Below are 15,328 nucleotides of genomic sequence, written 5' to 3'. Positions count from 1 at the left end.
CAAATAATTTATTACCTTTTTATAATTTTTTATGACTTTTATAACCAGGGTTGGGGGGAGGAGCCATAGACTTAACAAGTGGATCTTACCCCTTAAAAAAAAAAAAAAACTTGCATAGTACCCCCTCCAAAGCTGATGTGGCAGGAAATAATCCATCACAAAATTTTCACAACCACCATCATCTGAAGAATCAGCTCAGCAATTTACATGCTCTTCCTCTTTCACTACCTATAACATAATATGTGCCCTTGCCTGCTCTCCCCCTCTGCAGCCACTCTGTCTTTTATTATTGCTGTTATTTTGGAGTTGGATTCATCATTGCCATATGATGCAAGGTAACGACACCAGGGTGGCAGCATGTGCATTTGCAGATCGGGGAGTCCTATGGCAGGGCAGCAGGGTGTCCTTCAGGGACCAGCAGGGTGGTGTCTGTAGGCTGTGTGACTTGTGTCATTACCATAAAGCATGTTAATGCTCTGTTTCTGATGTTCTAACTATCAGGATTCCTGGAAAGGAACCCACATTTATTTTTCTTTATGAAGTCTTTACTTAATTGAGGGTGTAGATTCATGCTCTAATAATTCAAATCATTAATGCTGTTCCCATTGGCAAATAGTCCTGAACGCCCCATCTGTTGGCACCGCACTGCTCTAAGGCCGTCTTTGCCTCCACCTTGATGCATTCTTACAAGCTCCCATAAAAATGCAGGGCTCATTTAGTGAGATTGATCAGATCCCCTTCAGTTCTTTGTGTGTGTGTGGCTGCAGGCAGGGTGGGGTGTGCTGTTTGTGGAGGAGGCAGGAGAGCTGTAATCGAAGCCCTAGAACCTACAAGATAGTACAATGCCCGTGAGGTGATGGGGTTGAATGTCCTAGTGGGTAAATGTGTTTATTTGCTTTAAAACCAAGTGGCCTTTTCTAGAAGGTGTTTTTATTATTCTGTCTTCCACTTATTGTTTAGTAATTAGTAAGCAACTAGATGGAGTCACAGAATTCTATTTTCTTACAATGGTGAGTTACCTGTCATTTTCAAGGGAAAATATAGGACTGTACCTCTTCACCCCCACATTGTGGTGTTAGTTTGTCATTTAAAAAGATTTTTTTGTTTTTGATTTTTTAACATCTTTGTTGGATTTGCTGCAATATTGCTTCTGTTTAATGTTTTGATTTCTTGGCCGTGAGTCATGTGGGATCTTAGCTCCTCAACCAGGGATTGAACCCACACTGCTTGCAGTGGAAGGCAAAATCTTAACCATTGACCCTCCAGGGAAATCCCTTGTTATTTCAACTACTTTCCTTCAGCTGCTATTCTCCCTGTTTTCTTTCCTCCCTCCTGCAAACTTTTATTATACTTTTTTTTTTAATTTCAAGGAGATCTTTTTTGACTTTTAGCTTCTGGCATTTTCCCTGCTTCATTTGTTTTAGTGCTGATGAAATGGCCAACAGTTAATGAGGGGCAGAGGAAAAAGCACTGGGTGTGAAAACTCATGTGCTGTATAGTTACCTCCCGGATAATTAAGGATAAGTTTATGTTTACATGGTAGTCATAATCATGTTGCCCTCATCTATGTAGCAATTTGCAACTTATAAAGAAGCTTCATGTTCTGTGTATTATTTAATCCTCTAAACAACATTGCATGATAGGTAGAATGGGTGGCTTTTTCCCCATTTTACAGATGAGGAAATTGAGGCTCAGAGGTTCTGATATTCTGTCCAACGCCATTCAAAGAGCAGAGTCGGGATCAGTTCAGTTCAGTTGCTTAGTCATGTCTGACTTTTTGTGACTGCCAAGCTTCCTTGTTCATCACCAACTCCCGGAGCTTGCTCAAACCCATGTCCATCAAGTCGGTGATGCCATCTGAGCATCTCATCCTCTGTCGTCCCCTTCTCCTCCTGCCTTCAGTCTTTCCAAGCATCAGGTTCTTTTCCAATGAGTCAGTTCTTTGCATCAGGTGGCCAGAATGCTGGAACTTCAGCCTCAGCATCAGTCCTTCCAATGAATAGTGAGGACTGATCTCATTAGGATTGACTGGTTGGATCTCCTTGCAGTCCAAGGGACTCTCAAGAATCTTCTTCAACACTACAGTTCAAAAGCATTAATTCTTCGGCACTCAGCTTTCTTTCTAGTCCAACTCTCACATCCATACCTGACTACTGGAAAAAACATAGCTTTGTCTAGATTGACCTTTGTTGGCAAAGTAATATCTCTGCTTTTTAATATACTGTCTAGGTTGGTCATAGCTTTTCTTCCAAGGAGCAAGTGTCTTTTAATTTATGGCTGCAGTCACCATCTGCAGTGATTTTGGAGCCCCCAAAATAAAGTCTGTCACTGTTTCCATTGTTTCCCCATCTATTTGCCATGAAGTGATAGGACTGGATGCCATGATCTGGAGAAGGGAATGGTAAACCACTTCATTGTTCTTGCCTTGAGGACCCCATAAACAGTATGAAAAGAGTCAGGATTCAATATGCCAAATTCAGGATTCTCTATTCTGAACGCTTGGGCATTTACCTGCTGGCCAGCTGGTTGAGAAATGGAGCCACACTCTGGGATAATTGTCATTTGCTTCTGTTGCATAAATTGAAAGGCTATTTGTGTCCATTCTAAAAGAGCTCCCTGAAGGGGCTGTTTGTTGCTCTACTGAAGTTTACACATTTTCAGTTGGTCTTTAGTATTTCTAATCAATGTAGCAAAAAAGATAAGAGTACTTTCCAGAGTAAATTAATTCAATTAATGTTAAATATATAGTAAGTATTGAATTGCCTTGAAAGGCTTATATTTGTGGACATAGCTGTGTGTGCATGTTTCTTTATGTATATGAATGTATGGGGGTGACTTATCCTATAACTATTAACTAATAAAGCCAATGAGAGTTCATTTTAGATCTTTAGTGTTAATAAGATCTAGCTTGATAAATTCTTACATGAATGTCATACTTTAACCATAATCAGAAACATACCTTCAGATAATCTCTTGATGCATGTAACTGAACGCTGAGTCTAGTGGTTTAAGCAAGTAAGACTCCCTCTCTACCCCTGCATCCTGCCTCCCTGCCACCCCATATAATAACAGGCCTGGAGGTAAGTGACTCATGGTTGGTGTGGTAGCTTAAAAGATGCACTGAGGACATAGACTCATTGCCATTTTGCTCTGCCATCTTTCATATCTTTGATTCATCCACATGAGGGGAAGACAGCTGCTGCACTTCCAGAGTTGCATCTTCTTTCCAGACAGGAAGCGAGCAGAGGGCAAAAGTCACCTGCCCATAGTCTATACCCTTCTGAAACTTTTCCTAAAAGCCCAGTGACTTTTGACAAACTGTGAATAGCAGTGTCTGCCCAGCGCTGCAAGTGGGTCTGGCAGGCCAGTGTTTTAGCTGGGTGTATTGCCACTCCCAGAAAGTCAAGCTTCTGCTAGGAAAGAAGGGACACGTGAATAGGAGGTAGGCAGTCTGCTGTGACTGTCATGATTTTGCAAGGGGAATAACTGGTTTTGTTATTAAACCCATAGTTATATCTGTAAAAAAAAAAAAAAAGTTCCAGAAGTTGAATGAGGCAATAACAGCTCAGTCTGGAGTTGTGCAATTAATTGGATTGAAGTTCACTGTTCCTTTTATGTTTCTGTGGCAGTCAAATATGTCAGGAATGGGGAGCGCATTTTCTATTGAGAGCCACTGACCCATAGGAAACAGTTCACAAATTTACTGTTTTTTGAAGAAAACTAATTGTAAGAAGAGAAGGTCAAAAGTTTCCATTCTGCTGTTTTCAACTCCAGATTAGGTAATCTAAAACTTCATTGAATAAATAATAGACTGAATAATTAAAATTATTCCTCTTGGGGTGATTGAAAAAGAAAAGAAGCAAGTAAAAGAGGATAACAGACAACTACAAATAGGCCAAATGGGTTGCCAGTTGGTTTCTCTGCACAAAGTTTTTCTTTCATCTTGATGGTGATTTTCCTCTTTCCTTCACAAAGCTTGCTAAAATTAACCTCCCTCCATCCCAATTTACTCACAACAAACATACCTAAAACCTATACTACCCAGGCACAGTATCTATTTCTGATAAAATTATTTGTAAAATAGGAATAGAAAGACACATAACAGGATAAAAAATTCTTTCAAATCATAACCAACATCATTGTTACTGTTGAAACCTTAAGAAAGTGTCCTCCTGAAAACCAGGCAAAACCAACAGTGCCTCTGTCTCACCACTTTTGTTGATCATATTTCTGGAAGTTGGAGTCAATTCAAGAAATGCGGTATAGCTATTCCAAATGGGGAGACAAAGGCATCCTTTCTTTCTGTAGATAATACTTATTACCTCCAAATACTCAAGGCCATGCACTGAACATGACTGATAGAATGAATATAGATTTTTATTTATTTTTTTGTGGAAGCATAACAAAATATGCAGCTAGATCAATTTTAACAAAGTGAATGCATCTTTTGTCACCAGTAACCAAATCAAGCAATGAAACAGTCCCAGCACCCCAGAAGTCTTCCTTGAGCCCCTCTATAGTCACTACCCGTATCTTTAGGGAGGTAGAAATGGAAATGATTTCTTTTTTCTTTTTTTTTGGTGCGTTTATTGCATTTTCTAAACTTTCAACAATAAGGTAATCAGAAAGAAGAATGATCATTATGTTGATATGTGTTCTGCATGTACATATTTTTATAAGGAGTTTTGTTATTCCTAGGCTGGAATTTCCTTTCATCTGTTAAGTACAGCCACTGTCCTTTGGGTCAGTGACTAATTTTTAAAAGGGTCTTGAAATTGTATCTCCCACTAACTACCCATTCTTACTCCCACCCCTATAGTAAAATAGTCTGTTGATGACTTAAAAGTTAGGAATCAGTTTAAAGAATATGAATGATGAGAACAGGTAATCTGCTCTCATTGAGAAGTTCAAAGGGTTAATATTCCTTTGACCTACCAAATTGGCTAAGAGGTAGTTTGGTGCCATCAATAATATGGGACCTTCTTTCTATTAATGAGTCTCTTAACCCCTTGGGTTCCATATTTGACTCTCTCCCTCTCTTTTTGCAGTTTGATGCCTATTGCTTATTGCCTAAACTTTCTTTTCTTCACTCCTCTAGATTGTGAACCTTATAGAAGAAACTGGACACTTTCATATCACAAACACAACATTTGATTTTGACCTTTGCTCGCTGGACAAAACCACAGTTCGTAAACTACAGAGTTACCTGGAAACATCTGGAACATCCTGAGGATACAACAACTGGATGCATCAAAAACTATTGTTTTTTTTTTTTTTTTGGTTGTGATTTTTTTTCCTTGTTTGTTTATATGAAAACACTCAGAATGATGCAACCAAAAGGGAAAAAAATAAAAAGCAAACAACCTTCAGCTTTATTTTTCTTTAAAGCCAGTCATCATCTCTTGATAAAGGAGAGGTTCAGCAAACCAGCCTCAGCGGAACACTCTTCTCTCCAAGGAAATACCCGGGAAGAGTTAGCCTGGATAGCCTTGAAAACAAACAGATCAAACACAACACGAGAAAACTTAAAGAATGTGTATGGTATCATGTGTCTCTCTCTGTGGTGGTTCATTCCACAGGACGAATGCATATTCAACACACTGCCTTATTACATAACTGATCTATTTATTAATCGCATACTATAGAGTCGTTGAGGGAATGACACCACAAGACATTCTAATCTCTCGGTCCCGTGGATGCTCTTTCAATGCAGCGCCCTTGCCATCCCAAGCCCAGTGACCTTACTCCGTATACCGTGCCACTCTCCAGCAACTTTTTCCAAGTCCCTTAACTCGTTGCAGTCTGTATTTTCCACCTTTTTTTCCAGTTCCAGGACACAAATGATCAACTGGGGGGACCAAATAGCCACCCTGATTTTCTTCTTTGTGGTCTTTTTTTCCTGAAAGTTACAGTCCTTGGCTGTATCCATATAATGAATGATCTTGGACCATGGTAGTAAAGGCACCAAATAGGACCATATGAATTGCTGTCTAGCCTTAGTCAGTAAACCTGTAGGACTTTTAAACAAACGTGTACCGTAAACGTCCTGCATCCTACATTGTTGAGCTGTCATCAACATCCTTGTGTCTGTTTCATTGTTATGATATTAGGTAAATATGGAAGTGAATGCATTCCACAGGATCATCATTTAAAAAAAAGAAGGAATTCTGATTCTGTTTTCTAAAGAAATGTTGTAGAAATTCTTAATTTGGATCTATTTATTAGTAAGCGTTTCAGCTTTCTTCAGCTGCCCGTGTGTTACCCATCTTTACCATCAAACCTGGAGTAAGAGATTTTTGTTTGTTCTCATATGATCCTCTTAGACTCTTTTATATTTGAAAAATCAAAATCTTTCTTTGGGGGAAAACTCTTGATTATTCTGCCATAACAGATTATGTATTAACTTGTAGATTCAGTGGTTCGATACCTGTTTAGTCACTTGCTTATGTTTCCAGAAGGATTTCTTGTATTGGTGACAATAAAGATGGTTGACAATAAAGATGGTTGGGGAGGGGGGATATTTTTGTTCTTGATGTACCCTGTTTTGAAACTAGAAATCTGTCCTGTGGCATGCAAAAGAAAGCAAATTATTTTTAAAAGAAAAAAAAAAAAAAACCCAAAGTACTTTTGGTGTCATTATTCCATCTTCTCCATAAGTGGAGTCATGCAAAATAAGAACAGCTCAACACCAAGTTTTTGTGCTAGGAATTCAACTGAAAAGAAAAGAAAACGAAGAAATACTTCTGGATCCAAAGGTTCGTTCACTGGATCAGCCTTAAGAAAGTCTCTATGTGTGCTAATAGACCAGTATCTCCCTTGTTGATTCCCACGCCAGATGCTGTCTTTTCATACAGAGATTAACTAGGGTCTGTACAGAAAATGGTCTTTCCAGACCCATTCTTTTGGGCAGGAATGGAAATGCAGATTGATAATGGAGTTATTTCTGCATTTTAAAAAGGGGATTTTTTTTTTACATTGTTTTTTTCCTATCCAAAGACACTATTTTTTCCTTTAAAAAAATTATAATACAGCCATGCTCCTTGTAAATTACTTCTCAAAAGCATCCTCTCTGAGGACAAATGTACTTTTTCCAATAATGTTATGACTCCTATGATTGGCAGGACCATCCTTGAAGCATTTGTTTTGCAGTCCACTTCTCACTGTTTAATTACAGAGGAACTTCAAGTCATTTTGAACATTAGGTGACTCATGAATTGTGTGGTTTTAGTTGTGTTTTGTTTCTTTACAGGTGAAAGGGGTGGACAATGCTTATATGGAATTGTTTGCGACATTTAAAAATCTTGAAATTTTTCTAAATGTTAATTCACACATTCTAACTAAGCCAGAAATGTATGTAGCTTAACTAAAATATCTGTGCAGTTTAACTAGAAATGTATATATGTAGTGTGGGCCATTTTTATTTTTGTGTCTAATTGTGTGACCAAAACTGTGATTTGGCAATGTAAAGATGTTTTTGTTCCCTAGGTTACTGACCAAGAAACTGGTTAACATAAGAAGTAAGCAGACAAAAAGGATAGTAAGAAGGGAAGCTATTACAGTGATAAGCTTTAGGCCTAAAATTTAGGTAATGAAGCAAATGTCTTCAGAATATTGTCTGGAAAGGATAAAATTCAGGAAAACTTAACCCTCACGGAGACAGAAAAATGAGTTTTCCATGAAATTCCAATAGAATAAGAGTCATATTGTTAATTTTTTTTAGAAGTTGAACTCTTGCTCTCATCTGATTTTTAAATGCAAAAATGATAAATCCCCTTTCAATTAAATTCTAATAGTTATACTTAAAGACCCACTGAGTTCTGTCACATTTATATACACTCACCTTTGAAACCTGTTAAGATATTTTTGACATGTGTGTTCTAACAGTGGCTTCAGTTTTTTTTAAGCAGGAAGGGAAAATGGCAGGGTTTAATTTCTTTTGTGTGTGTGTGTATATATATATATATATATACATATATATATATAGATGTTTCCAATAAAATTAATTGGGTGAGTGTGAATATGGTTTAAGCCAACCAGAGTATAATAAACTTTAAATTTTCCCTCAGCAGTTCGAAGGGAAAAGAAATTTATGTACAGAACTTCCCTCCTCCCCTTATCAATTAGCGTTTGCCTCTGGTTTTGCCGCTGGATATTTAGAAAAAGGTATGCTTAGTTTATAGCAGGCATGTTAGCAACAAAAATGCGTGCAACTATTTTGTTTCTTCACTATAATCCACATCTCTTTATGTAGACAAATAGATATGTCTATATATGCTTGCATATTGTGTCAAAGTAGGGGAGAACATAAAAACTTAAGATCAGGAGACAAAATCTCTAGGAGAAAAAATTCCTAGGAGAGTGTCCTAAACATTTTTAAATTGCAAAGCAAATTGCTGTAATCTGAATAATTACCCACCTGTTTTGTGGGAAGAACCAATAAAATTGGTGGTCTTCCACTAAACACATCTTCTACCAAAAATGTTTCTGCTGGTAACTTTTACAGACCCAGCTACTCTTTAAAAAAAAGTTTCAACTTGCATACCATTCCACATACTATTTAGAGCCCCACACGTGTGAATAAGTTGACATACTTGTATTTAAGAGAGACTTTATTCTTAAAATGTTTTAGGTGTCCCTAGGTAACGGAGTTGGATGTTTCGTGTTGGAAATGGCCTGTGTTGCTATTGGGTGCTGTGTGTTCATTTTTCTCACTGTGGAGGTGATCTGCTCTGGAGTAGTTTGCTGTATGCTTGTTACTTTCCACCCTTAGCACTTTTGTGTACTAATGCTGTGTACTCCATACGTACACTCATCTTAAAATCTTGCTTTGGACTGTTGCTCTAAAGCCTTGAGTATGATGTACAGACTACTACAACTGCAATGAATGTTGAGGAGTCAATTCCCATGGTTTAGTCTAGTCTTGGGCTGGAAGTCTACATCGTTTGACCTCTCTTGTTTTCTATGATGCTTTTTTATTATGTAGGCACTGCCATCCTTGAATATCCCTTGTAAAGATGCATTGAAGAAGTCAAAGGAAGACAAAGCCACCACTGTCTGTAAACTGTAAATATGTATTTTGGCACTTGTATTCCAGTATTCTGAAAATAGAGTTATGATGGAAATGCTGACAGATCCCTAACGGTGGCTAGAGCTACCATGCAGTGCAAAAATAAATTAAGTAATTGTATTCTTGAGATTACCAGTGCAAGGCCAGTACGTTTTATAAATCTGTCAGTATCTTTTTTTAATGGAGTGTGTATGTGTAGTTATGTTGAAAGATACACTGTGTATGTGTGTGTAGATGCTCCTATGTGAACTACAAGGCATTCGTTAAGATGTATTTCCCATCTCTAAAACCCATGTTGAAATGTAAGTACAGATGCACAGAAATAGGTGTTTTACTTAAATTCATATCAAATTTGTTGTGGCTCAGTTTTCTTTTCAGCGTACAGTCTTCCTGATTTGTTAAGAGTCATTTGACCAAGGTTTGGTTTCCCTTTGCATACAAGAAAAATGAGCCCCCAGCCTTTCTCAAGAAGTGATGCTGGTCTTAAGGAAGAATGAATGGCAAGATGAGAAACAGCTGGGGGCACAGTTTTGTTCCATTCATCTTTTGAGTCCCCAGGGTCTAGCACCGTATTCTGTGTCCTAAAACCAGTACATTTTTTAAGCTCTGCAAAGACTGGGCAAGAAATGGTAGGGTACATTCTTGGAATAAACCAGGTTACTTGTGCATGGTATTTTTTTCTTTTTCCCCTTTTTTCTCTGGGAGATTCTGTTTACAAACTTAACAAAGGTCTTGCATTTACTGTAGCGGCAAAAAATGCTACTTTGTTCAGACAGGAAGGAGAAAGACTACATCAACAGAGCGGAGAATGCTTTCGGTTTGGCAAGAAACCAAGGGATTGGATGTAATGCTCTCTGTAATGCTGCTTAAGAGTAGAGAGAGGTCAGATTTGAGAAACCTTATCTTCAGGTGACAAGCCCTTGAGGGGACGATAGTGGACTGCTTTGTATCTTATCAACTAGCAACTGGTTTTAGGTGTGGAAGCCTCAGTCCCAGATGGGCTCATCTGACAGCTAAGCTTTCTAATTGACCATGCGTGAATTGGACTTCTTTTCCCCTTGTTTCAGCCTAGATATTCATTTGTTTGTTTTAAAATAATGGCCTTGCATTTTCTCCAACATGGAGAAAGTCAAGGTGAGCATCCTGGGCTTGCTGAAGACAGGATGTCGTCTCCCAACTGCTATCACATGGAAAGTGCTCTGAACCTCAGTCTCCCCCCCAATCTCTGCACCCCCCGCCCCCCACCGCCCCACGCCATACTCAGAATCACATTCCCACTTGGATACCCAGGGAGTCCTGGAGAGACAGATGGCAGCTGAAGTGAGGCCTGATGCCCAGACCTCTCTTCTTGGGAATTTGGGGATATGGTGTCCAAAACAAATGGACTCATTTGTTCTGATTAGTGGAGCAACTAAGGGCATTTTATGGGTTCCCTTGCCCGGAATACCACCCAACTAGAAAAGCCTGAGCACATTTCAACGCTGCTGCTTTCTCCACCCAGTAATAGTATCCACACCTTCTGTTTATGTGGCCTCTTCCTCTTGGAGGCATTTCCAGTCTTTTCCAGAGGTTGTTAACTTGCCCTGGGCTGTCGGCACAGCCTCTTGGTCTTAATTTCCCCTTAATTAGAGAAGGGTAACCAGTGTGGTTCCCAAGCACTAGGGAGAGACATACAAGGCACAAACGAGAAAACACTCCATTAATTATAACTGGGCCCTATAGCCGTACAAAAATAATCTACTGCTGGAATGAGAAGGCTCCTGAGTCCTCGTTGATAATAACTAAGGGCGTTGGGATCATGTGCACGGAAGAGGTGGCCACAGGGAACAGAGAGATGGTGGTGTGAGAAGGCAAAGCAATTTGCTCCTTCTGCCTCGTAACATGTCTCCCAGCACATGTGGCCCCCACTGTGGAGCTCTGAAGTTTCAAAAGGGTAGAAAAGGATAAATCCAGGCCATTAAAAGAAAATAATCAAAGCTATTGAAAAGATAAAACAAATGAGTCGCACTAAAAGGGCCGCCTGTGCAAGTAATAAGGCTGAAATACTGATACCGATTTCCTAGCCGAACAGCATTCCTCACACATGTGGTTTGTGTATCCGTGTCTGGGTGGGTGGTCTGGGGAGAAGTGCTAAATGCAGCAAGCTGGCTTAGTTTTTGAGCAGCGGAGGGAAGCTTTGGGACAGGCTCAGCCCCTGGCATCTATAGCCCCTGCAACATAAAGGGGCTTTCCTTTTGCTTTGTTCCAGGAGGGAAAGTTTTAGCTTATTCATTTAAATATGAGTCCCTGTTCTGCACAGAATCAAAGGGTAGGAGGTTTGTGCGTGTGCGCGGGTGTTTTAAAGCACCTCCTTGTCCCGTGTCCCAGCTCTAGGGGATGGGATGTATGGCATAAAATGCAGTAACTCTCCATTTGTTCTCATTTATCCCCTGGGTGCTAGGCAACTATACACGTTTCTTTGGAAAGGGATGCTATTTTAAATAATACCTCAGTCTAGATAGGACACGAAAGAGTATTAAAAGCACATGTTATGAATCTGGTCCACGGACAAAAGCCAAAGGCAGATGGACTCCCCCCAAAGGCACACATATATTAATGACAAAGGAAGTGCACTCAGTTCGAAGGGGGAGACTTGTTTCGGGAGACTTCTACTCAGAAAACAAGGTGCCAGTGGATTCATGGCTTTTGACGGACACAGATCTTTGTCTGAAGACAGGTTGCTTCGTGAATATTCCTCAGAATTGATTGACTGTTGTGGTCTTTATTTAGAATATCCATCACTGGGGGAATAGATCATTGTTTTCCACATTATAATATATGCTTGTTTACAGGTTTATTTCCTATCCGCCCCTCCCCTCCCCCAACTGAAATGTAAGCCTGATGAAGACAAAGGCTTTGTCTTGTTAGCCTGCTGACTCCAGGACCTAGAACAATTCCTGGACAAACTAGGTACCTGTATTTGTTGAGTGAAAATGTGGGAGTATTTTGTAAAACATTGACCTCTTTTGACATTTGATGAAAAAAGGTTTTGTGTTAAAGCGAGTTTGGGAAGACTGCCCAGCGTCTGACCCTCTTGGAAATTCATCACACACTCCTCTAGTAAATCTCTGGGAAGTCATATATTCTGCCAACCACCACCAAACTGGTTTAACTTGAACACTATTTCTTATGTTGTATGTAACAACAGGAGTTGCAGAAGACAGTAACAGATGTTTTGATTTAAAGTTCCTTGATCAACATAATTTTATACTATATTTCATTCAAGGCTTACAACCTCAAGTTGGGATGCTGCAGGGTCACAGAAGGACAGTAGAGCTGTTAATATCCCCAGAAATTGTTTTCTGGGTTAGGTGACCACGTACCATCCAAACTGGAACATTGGAGAATTATCCCAGGACAATGTGAGTAAAGTGGGTTGTCTTTGGCAAACTAGGATATGTAGGGCATCGTATTTCCAAGGAATGCACTATTGGACATGGAGAACTGAAAATTTACCCTCAGATTTCTGCTTCTACCCTCAGATTTCTGTCCGTACATGATAAAGAGTGGTTGGGTTATGTATGGTAACAGAAGAGCACCCCCCTCAAGGTAGGGGCAGGCCCTTAGGATCCAGGGTAGAAAGGGCATTTTCAATGTTGCTGAAGATCTACGGGTGTTGAAGTGGCCCCTGGGCCATCCCTCATCATCAACCGCCGCCCCCTGACCCACCCTGCACCAGAGCCTATCATTTGAATAGGTAAATAGGCTGTAGACGATCAGTCCTTTCTACAATACAGGCATCATACAGGTATGTGTATGGACCCAACATGTTGGGTCCGTGGCCCTGTTCCCAGAGCCTATTGCATGTTGAGGTTGTGGTGTTTTTCCACACAGGATATTTGCCACCTTTGCACAAAATGTCACCTCTTCATTGCCACCTGCTGAGTCACTCTGCCTCCTGCTGCTGCTTCCTGGGGCTTGACACCCTCTCCCTGCTCATTGTTGGAGTGTGTTCTGAAATTTCGCTGCTCTCTACTCTGCCTCCATGCCCTGCCATGTAATATCCTTTGATGTTTTAGTGGTTCCGGGTTGCACAGGTATAATTCCTGGTAGAGACAGAACAAAGACTCCAAAAACATCAAATGAATGAATGACTGTAAATAAACCTCTTGGCCTGCAAGGGGGTTGCTACATTGTCACTCTCTACTGCCTCTTTCTCCAAAATTCCCTTATTCTGCTACTGTTTTAAAGGTAGTGTATTATGGGGACAAAAACCACAGATGCTGGAGTCAGAAGGCTTGGTTTTGAATCCCAGAGCTGCCACTCCTAGTCCTTAAACCCTTAAACCCTTAAACCTTTCTTGACACTTGGTTTTCTCATCTGTGAGATGGGAATAAGAATGTACATCTGTTTTAAGGTTGTTACGGAGATGAGATACTTGTAAGAGCACTTCGCATGCAACGGAGTTATTTTTACTGTGATTCTGCTGTTGGAGTCTGATGAGAGCTTCTGATTCTCTCTTGTGGTTGAGAATTTTGCCAACACATAGCAGGACCTTGTTGCTGTTTGCTTTCAGCCTCAAGTGTCTTTATTCTAGTTGTCCACCTATTGTGATGTGCCCATGGTTCAAACAGCCATGAGCATTGGCCATCCTCACATGCACGTTCTTGCAAAACAATTATCAGTTACACAACCAACTGCTGCTTTCGTAGCTGTTTTCAGCCCTTGGAAAAGAAAAGGAGGCAGAGGTAATAGGATACAGTATTCAGGTTTCTTGTTAGCCTCAGGGCTGGGTCACCTTAAATGGAATTGAACATCTTTTCCCTTGGTGAGCTGGTTTGGTGGAGATAATGTTGGTGAACTGAGGTCATAGGTTCAACCCCTTTCCGAGCCCATTTGGTTTCCCCCTTGTGTGGCTACAAACTTTCCAGTCGTAGGAAGCCCAGGGTCTTAGGAGGACAGAGAGAGAGCCTGTCCTTTCAAACATGACTGCATAACACCTTCTGAAGGGGGATTATTGTACACTGTTAACATCATTGCCATCTTAAGGCACCTGTAGCTTACTATTTTGGTAAAATGTGTTTGGTTGGGTGACCATCCTCTCAATAATATTGGCAATTTCATCTGGAATAAGCCAAGGTTGTGACCTTGGTTAGACAGACATTCTGCTCAGTTTCATATAGACCTTAGGGTGATATTACTCCTTTCATTTTTGAAAACAGGTATGTATACCATGTTGAACTGTTATAATCCTGTGATCTGATTTATAGCAAGCATCTTTGGGACTCTTATTTCAGTATTGTACTCTTAAAAGCCATACCACAGTTTTGATGGGATGTGCTTGGCCATATCGCTTTGTAGAGGACCCCCATATAGCCCTTTGCTATGTTGCAAGGCAAAGAAATGCCACTTTAGTGACTACTATACCCTATATTCTTTTTTCTCTTAATTATGTGATGTGTTAATTTTCTATTGCTGCTATAATAAATTATGACAAACTTAGTTTCTTAAAGCAAACTTAGAATCTGTGTGCAGTGCAGGAGACATAGGAGAGGCGGGTTTGATCCCTGGGTTGGGAAGATCCCCTGGAGGAGGAAATGGCAATACCTGCCATTCCTGTAGGCAACACCTACCCACTCCAGTATTCTTGCCTGGAGAATCCCATGGACAGAGGAGCCTGGTGGACTATGGTCCAAGGGGCTGCAAAGAGTCAGACACAACTGAAGTGACTGAGCACAGGCTAAACTCAGAATGTCGGCAGGGCTATACAAAATCTTTCAGAGATTCCAGGAGAGAATCAGTTTCCTTGCCTTTCTCCAGTTTCTAGAGACTGCCTGCATTTCTTGGCTCATGTCCCTTCCTCCATCTTCAATGTCAGCAGTGTAGCTTTTTAAAACATCTCCCTGACTTTTACTTCTGCCTCCTCCTTCCGTCTTTTATGAATTCTTGTAATTACCTTTGGACCATCCAGAGAATCCAGGATTATTTTCCCATTTCAAGATTCTTTGCTAATCATAATCAAACTTGCCCCTTTACCATGTAAGGTAATATATCACAGGTTTTAGGTATTAGGATGTGGTCATCTTTGGGGGGCAATTACTGTGCCCTCCACAGTGGGAAGATGCCAGTATTGAAATCCCTATCCTTCTGGAAGTTTAAGGAAATAAACTTCTACTTAGGCAACTAAGTAGAATTTGTCCATCCCACATTAAAAATGAAAGTAATTTTGCCTCCAGTTCTAATAGTTGATGGCATCATACTTTGTGATGATGACTGTGGTAG

General features: G+C 40.2%; 1 protein-coding gene across 1 annotated transcript in view; it reads left to right on the top strand.

Moving 5' to 3' along the window:
- MLLT3 (MLLT3 super elongation complex subunit) overlaps nucleotides 1-9,421 on the top strand; it is a 288,355-nt gene extending 278,934 nt beyond the window's left edge. Inside the window, 1 exon segment of the mRNA XM_043486609.1 lies at nucleotides 5,099-9,421. Within this exon segment, the coding sequence (XP_043342544.1) occupies nucleotides 5,099-5,230 (132 nt within the window). The 3' untranslated portion in view covers nucleotides 5,231-9,421.
- The last annotated feature ends 5,907 nt before the right edge of the window (nucleotides 9,422-15,328 follow it).

The sequence above is a fragment of the Cervus canadensis genome, chromosome 14 (genome assembly GCF_019320065.1).
Source record: "Cervus canadensis isolate Bull #8, Minnesota chromosome 14, ASM1932006v1, whole genome shotgun sequence".
NCBI classification, from domain to species: domain Eukaryota; kingdom Metazoa; phylum Chordata; class Mammalia; order Artiodactyla; family Cervidae; genus Cervus; species Cervus canadensis.
Note: the sequence above shows the minus strand (reverse complement) of the source record. Positions and strands in the feature narration are given on the sequence as shown.